At 41.0% G+C, this 7,824-nt stretch overlaps 1 protein-coding gene across 1 annotated transcript; it reads right to left on the bottom strand.

Moving 5' to 3' along the window:
• Window positions 1-3,375: 3,375 nt before the first annotated feature.
• On the bottom strand, window positions 3,376-6,217 carry LOC149102498 (allene oxide synthase-lipoxygenase protein-like). The gene is made up of 3 exons (XM_089274425.1): window positions 6,028-6,217; window positions 4,503-4,582; window positions 3,376-3,842 (listed from the first exon to the last, which is right to left on the bottom strand). Exons 1-3 carry the CDS (start codon window positions 6,032-6,034, stop codon window positions 3,417-3,419), a joined length of 513 nt encoding a protein of 170 aa, XP_089130551.1. The 5' UTR covers window positions 6,035-6,217; the 3' UTR covers window positions 3,376-3,416.
• Window positions 6,218-7,824: the final 1,607 nt, after the last annotated feature.

Consider the following 7,824-nt stretch of genomic DNA (forward strand, 5'->3'; position numbering starts at 1 on the left):
CGTAGAGAATGAATTTGCCTGTAAAGCCGTTAGGGACCGTTCATTTTTTATAAGGTAGGGGCGGCTGGTGGGATTTGGGGGGAGGGCCATGCGAAAAAAATGGCTTTCGAGGGGGGGCCATCCCAAAAAAATAAGGGAAAAAGGGGGGGTCACGTGAAATATTTTAGTAAAACTTTAAAATGGCATAATGTTTGAATATCAAAAAAATTGCTATAAAATAAACATAGAAGGCAGGACACAAATTTATTACAAACTTTCCTTCTGCTTTAAAAAAACGTTTAGCGACAAAAAGCATTTGTAGCTACTGAAAAGAAGTATTTAACACTGTTATTTTCGAATGCAACTTTTACTGGCACTCATCTTCATCTCCGCTGTCGTCGAGTTCTTCGTCGCCGCTTGTGCTGCTATGGGAGTCTCTTTCACCAATGCTGCAAGAAGCAGCACTGCTTTCCGTCAGAGTGTACTCTTCAGGGTACATGAAGGTGTAAACATAATCTCTGACTTCTCGCTCCAGGTTGGTGGTGATTCTGCTTCTTGCAGCATTGGTGAAATAATTCCCTTCCAAGAGCTGTGCGATGTATGGCCCATCTCTTCTAAATATCGACGCGGCAACATCCTCAACTTTAAGACACTCTACCGGGACGGCCGTTCTAGGAGGGTACACAAGGCATTGTGGAAGATCATTTCCTAGCAGGTTTCCAACACAGATTCCATAAACTCGTTGGACGTTGTTTTCAGTCCGCTTCCTCTTTCTTTCATTTGACTTTCTGCGGTTTTCTTTTTTCCTTCTCCTTTTGTTGATGTGCTGTTTGAGTATGCCTTTGAATATGCTGTTATAATTGCTCTTCTTATTTTCTAGTGCTTTCATGTCCTGCGCGACCTTCGTCAACTTAGCTTCTGTACATTTGATCTGTTTTACATTAAAACTGTGGGCAAATTCTTCGCCCTGCTTTAAAGCAAGCCCATTGGACTGAAAGAGTGTGGAATCGTGTTCCTTTACATCTTTCAATATGACATTTAACTTTTCCACCATTGCTCTGTGCTCTTTGATGGAGAAGTTCAGTTTTCTTCCATCACTGGGCTTCAACTGGTACCCTTGCATGGAAAACTCACTCGCCCTTTCTGAACAGCCATCCGCACCTAGAAACATTGCTTCTTTTGCTTGTAAGATGTCAAACTGCCTGGATCGTTCAGCTCTAAACCTTTTCTTAAACGACTCGTCGCTTTCGCCATTATTGCGCATTTTGGAATGAGCCTCTTTCATGATGCTCATGTAGTAATGCGCTCTTTCCCCGATTGGATTAACAATATAAAGAAGAACGAGCATGGAAGTGGCAGGCTGGTTTTATCTGACCCAGAGAGCGTTGCTCTATTTGCAGATAAGTTTATTGTCAAATCGAAGTTTGTGGTGGATTATCTTCAGCATCTTGAAGTGCTGGAATTTAAAAGGAAAAAGAGAGCAGAAGAAAAGGCAAAGTTAAGTAGGGAGGAGGATTATCCTTGGACTGAGTTGTGCGAAGATCTAACCAAGCTTAAAAAGCTACGTGTTCCAGAACTAAACAAGCACTCAAACCACCACGGGCTGAAGCAGCATTTGAAAAGCAGCAAGAGTGAGAAAGTAAAGGCAATTGTAAGACATTCATGCTTGCAGCAGAAGAGTCCTCTCAGAGCTGGCCAACCAACACTGAGAAATGCCAAGTATGACAGTGATGCCATTGACTCTGGGGGAGAAGATGACTCAAGTGACGTCATTCTTGCATTCACCAATTCAGATGAGGAAGATGCCAATTAGAGGCCAAATGCCACACGCTCAGGGCGAGCCATAACTAGGAGATCCGAAATTGACTTCTCTTTCTTTTGATTTGTTTTTTAAACAACAGCTCTCTGTCGTATAGAGATTGTAAATATTGTCTTCATAGTGAGCACAATAACGTGAAGTAGGGGGATAAAAGAGAAATATTAAAAAAGTTGAAATCTAAATATTGTTTGTTCAATTTTTTTTTGGGGGGGGGTCATCCCAAAAAATGTCCGCTATAAGGGGGGGCCATGTGAAAAAATTGGTAAGCTGAGGGGGGGTCATGCGATTTTTAAATGGTGCTTCCCAAATCCCACCAGCCCCCCCTCCCTCATAAAAAATGAACGGTCCCTTATCGCTCTTCACATACAAGTGAGCAAAATTCGCACCACATGATTAGCTATTTCTACTCTGTGAGAGGAATTACTTTTGGAACATGGTCTATACGGAGAATTACCTCGCTTATCAGCCAATTTATATTAATGTCTAACCATACACCCCAGGAGTGAGAATAAATCAGGTCACTTCTGGTCACGGATCACTTCCCACATATGAGTTACTCATGTCGGATGATCCCGCTCAACCAATCAGCATCTACCATGCACGTGAAATCTTGCACTGTATAATCACATGCTCAGCCGTGCACAACACAGTTCTTGCACTTTCTCATTCGCAGAACCAAAATTTCCCTCCCACCCTTCCCTGTTTTATCCCTCTCTCTATGAAATGAGACAAGTAGATATGTGTTCCTTGAAATACAAGTAGGTCTTGTACATGTATTAGAATACAAAGGTATTGCAGTGAGAACTAAGGTTTAAACAGTAACTCCAAATAATGACTTTATAAAGTTTGGCAATGAAATTATACAATAATAATAAACCAGGTAGCAGGTTTGCAGAGGTTTTGTAAATAATTAATAACTGTGAGGTTATTTCCCTCATTACAGTGATAATTTCAGTTTAAAAGTATTGAACTTTATTGGTGTTTAATAAAGATGGGTTTCGGGATGAAGTGCTCCCATATAGGTCACCCTTTACCCCATAGACTCTTATTATTCCTTAACCCGGGAGATTCGACCCGTAGAGAGGATTATCAACTCTCCATACCCTGGGGGATTATTACCCCCTAGAGAGGATTATCACCTCTCTCTGAGTATCCTGGCGGATTATCACCCCCTAGAGAGCATGATCACCTCTCACTCAATTCACCTGGGGAATTATCACCCCCTCTTGAGGATTGCCACCTCGTACTGAGTACCCTGGGGGATTATCACCCCTAGGGCAATCCTTACACCCCTAGGAAAAAGTGACCTAGAATTCTTTATTGGAGTGCTTCATCCCTTACCCCTTTTCCCCACAAATGTTCTGGTTGTGTTGTTTGTTTATATATAATTATAGTAAGGATTATGGGTTAGGAACATTAACTTTATTCTTTTTCGGTTTTGTTTCACGAGGACAATAACTAGACGTCTGCCCTTTTTAGCACTCATGAAGATCAAAGTCTTCTCCCTGCATGGGGGATAGACGTTAATTTGCTTTTATCAACTTAAATAGTTAAAAGTGAAACCAAACTTTTATTTACCTTATCAATAAACATCTGGAACGAAGATAATTAAATTTACTTACATGTCAGGACTATCCAGGTAAAGGTCTTTCAGTTTGCCACTCCGATGACCTTTCACAAAATTATATATCGACTGTACATTGCTAAATACGCTGCTTCTCCCAGTCCCCATTATAATATCAAGTGTGGAGTCGTCATTACTATCAGCAAATCGGATAGAAGCGCTCAATTTATCTAACATCGCATCATCGATGGGCTTAAGTGATGCATGTCGAACGCACACCGGGAAAGTTCGGCCAGGAGTGAAGAACTCACACTCAGGAAACTGGGGCGCAGCTACAATTGTTGCAAAGCCCTGGGCTCCAACGCCGATTGGATGAGTAGGTCGTTTCCCAGTGTGCATTGCAGCGGCACCGAAGAGAAATTTGATTTTCTCTGTCTCGACCCTGAGCTTAGCACCATCAAAAATACTTTTTGGTGGAACCTGAAAGAGAAGAAATGATTTGAACTAAATAAGTCGTGTATCGCCTCGTGTATCTGGAATCAGTCTGATTTAGTCTTCATGGAGCAGGCTTCCAAATGATTTGAAGGATTTAATTTCTTCTGTTCGCTGTGGCTTAATTAGAGGACTCTCGCTTTGACTGCAGAATGAATTCTCCGGTCCCTTTCATGACGCAATGCAAGCGTATTTTGACGAGCACGCGCATTGTGATCAAGCAAGCCCTATCTTGGACTTAAACTCGGAAGTGGCCTGGTAAGAGACGAAAAGCGGAGTAGGAGTGAGGCTGAGTGAAGAGTATGGGGTAGGGGTGGGGAAGGAATTTGATTTTCATTATTTAGTGCCCACTTCTTTCCCGCCACGGTAGCGAGCTATAATCCCGGATAAAAGTAGTTGGAACGGTTGAACTGGATCACTAATCCCCTATCTCCTCTAGTCTGTGTTGGAAAATGTCGCGTTTCTCTCAACAAAAAGGGAAAAAACACCGGATTAACAGCATTGTAAGTGGGGGGAAGGGAGAACTTGCTTCGTGTCCCAACTTTTTTGTCTGGGATTTTAGCTAGTACCGATAACTCGCAAGCACACTTGACTTTTACAGAATGCAACACTGTTACAGATCGAACACTTAGTCGTTAGTTTCTTTACCTTTTCTGCTTCCTTCATTTTCCTGTCAAAGTCTTCTTCTCCCTTGATCTCCTTATAAACATCGTAACCGATATTTTTCCCTGAAATGGTAGATTGTTAAAACACACACACGTACATTAAGGCTTTAACAAAACTTTCCGCGGACTGTGAAGCTCAAGAACGAAATACAGCATTAATCTTCTTTTTAGGGACTGTGCAGTAATTATCAGGAGGGAGGCTGTAAAATGAGCTTCACACGGAGAAATTTTATACAGCCCCTTCTGTCAGCAAAGGGAAGTTAAGCTCTGGTTCCGCTCCTCATCTCCCAAAAATTATGACCAGACACTCCCCCCCCCCCCCCCCCAATACACACACTAACATTTATGATAAAAGCTCAAATTTATCTGAATTCACTATTCACTTTGTACTGTCACACGTTGGACATGACAAAAAGATATTTAAACGTTACCCCCTTCCCCTCTGGTTTTACAGCCCCGCTCCTGAAAATTATTGGACAGTCCCTTATTGTATGAGATCAGTTAACTTGTACAGACGTTCCGACATTAAATCAATTAGTCGTATGATTTATATATGACAAAATAAAGTTTTAGCCTTTTAATACATATATATTTATTAATCTCTTCAACCATGAAATATCATTTACTAGTAATAATGATTATCGATTGTAATAGGTAATTTATTTGTAAATTACTTATTACAGAACCAGGAGAGTACCATCCCTATCTTGGAGTCGAGCTTCAGTCAGACATAAAATGGGACCACCATATAAAACATATAACAGGAGAGGCAAACTGCTCACTGGCATTCCTGAGAAGAAACCTATAAAAATGTCCACAACAGATCAAGGAACGAGCGTATACAGCCCTGGTAAGACCACTGTAGAGTAATCATCAGCTGTGTGGGATCCTCATCTAAAGAAAGATGTAAAAAGTGTGGAAGTCATCCAGAGGCGGGCAGCCAAATTCGTTACAAGGGAATACAGAAGGGAAGATAGCATTGTGACATAGTTGTTAAACGATCTTGAATGGCCATACCCCTTGAATTAAGAAGGAAATATTACCGTATAGAAGTTTGTTCATGAATCGTTACATGGCAGAAACACAATTTCCATCCCAGCTCACCTGAAGGTGCCTTCAAGTTACAACACAAGATCACAGGCAACCTATATCAACCCAGGGACACGAGGAGAGATCTACAAGAACAGCTTTTTCCTAAGAACAATGACAGAATGCAACAGTTTGCCATGCAGCATACGCCAGTTCAAACCAGAGGCCCCTTTCAGACTGTCCCTACAGGCACATTTTAACATTTAATGAATTTTTGTTTTTTGTTGTTGTTTTTCGTTTTTCCTAGTGCTGTAAGAGCACCATGCACAGCACAGTATTACTTTGCCCTGTATTAACTTGATCGCATGCACCAGCACCTACACTTTGAGGCGTGATAGACAACCTTTGCCATGTAACCATGTAGATGTAGATGTAGAAATAAAATCAGACGTGGAGAATATTAGCAATATAATACATACATTCCATTTTGCCTCCTCAGTTCCTTGCCAAATGTCGATCCTGCAAGAGTTGTTATATTTGTTGAGCGGTCACGATCTGAGAACCACAGGTAATTAGCTATGTTATGGGACCCCCTTGTATCAGTAGTTAAAGAAAATAATGAAGGTGAACACATGAAAAGAGTTTAAGGTTTGATTGATAGTTCTCTATACTAGAGACATAATCTGTCGGGGCAGACTTAGGTAAGTGTTTTTGGTGTGTCTTGCGATGCGTCCCAGTAACGGGTGGAAGACAGATAATTCGTCAAGATAAACTGTTAGCTTTCGCGCGCCGAACTGAAAGCTTAGCGTGATAGCATGTGCCGTCTTGACAACAGTATGTACAGTTCTTTTACATAAGTGAACTCTTGCAACCACTCACTCAGAATAAATTCGCGTTAAAGGACATTTAAACTATATTTTAGCGTCAAGTGTATTTAGCACTGCTGTCCTAATTGGGACACTAAATAAATTAACAACTGAACATTGCAAATAGAATATAAATAATTAAGAATCCCAACTGGCGGGAGGATGACCAGTTGTTTTACACAACGCGGTTTACCGAAAACAAATCCAGATAGCGTTAGGAAGGAGGATTTGGGTTTGAGATCACCGCATCACCGCTTTAAAAACAAAAGAACAAGCTTAAATTTTGGGGTGTCCTCAAACCTTCAATACAACCGATGACTATATGGGATTTTGCAATAATAATTGTATCACGATTCCACAAAAAAGGTCGTTCTAGTATACCAGCAGGTAGTTACGTAGGCATGCCGGGATCTGGTGAACCCTCTGATTGGTCAATTTTGACAGGTTTTGTCAACGCTCGAGCGCTATTGGGGTAGGTGAGTCATTATGGCGAAGTAGATCACGATGACGACGTCCAACTGAATTAATTTTGCTGTTTATAGTGTCAATCAATTTTAAATATTCGGTTGTCTCAAGAAGAACGGCGTTCTAGCAGGGCTTAAAATTAAAGCCGAGAATAATCCAACGAGCAAAATCTTTCCAGTGCGGAACACTTAGAGATCAACCTTCAAAGTACATCTTGCAATCGAAAGGAGCCAATATTGAACGAGCAAAAGATCGTTATGAAAAAGGTCTCGGATGCAAGGGCATCCGGGTTTTCGGCTCTTGTTTTCTTTTTTTTTTTCTGTTCTTGTTTCACGCGCCGAGAAACAAGAGCCGAAAGTAACTGATGCTTTTACAGGCTTGTCTATCACCTTGAAAACCACAAGTCCCCAAAAATCAGCGATCATGTTACAGGCTCTTGTAGCTGAGAAGTAGGAATTTTGTTACAAATGAATGCTTCAGGCGTTCTCTCGCCTTCTACCCTAAATTTTGGTGCGCCATTTTTTGCGCAGCGCTCCAACGCACTGAACGCCTGGAAGAAGCTGAAAGTTTGACGTTGTTCGAATTTTTTTTTAATTTTTTAAAAACAAAAAATTATCGAACAACATCGATTAAATTCAGAGTTAAGACGGTATTAAGTTAATGTCATCTAAATTTTTGTTTTCATTTTTATATCAAATATTCCAGTTTCGGTGGGATTGCTCATCACTAGATCCTCTTAAATCATGAAAATAGATTGAAGTTTTCCATGTTCGCCGGACCAATTTACTGGACCAAACACTCTCCATTTAGGATTTTATGCCAAAGTTTGATTTCCGAACAAATCGAACGATAAAGTTCGATTTCGTTCGATTTCCCGTTGGATGTGGTGCTATCATGGCTGCACGGCCCAATCTTTCCACAAGTAAAGAATCCTAGAAGACCTAA

The sequence above is a fragment of the Orbicella faveolata genome, unplaced genomic scaffold, assembly GCF_042242905.1.
Source record: "Orbicella faveolata isolate gen_17 unplaced genomic scaffold, um_ofav_v1 contig_35, whole genome shotgun sequence".
In the NCBI taxonomy this organism is placed as follows: Eukaryota; Metazoa; Cnidaria; class Anthozoa; order Scleractinia; family Merulinidae; genus Orbicella; species Orbicella faveolata.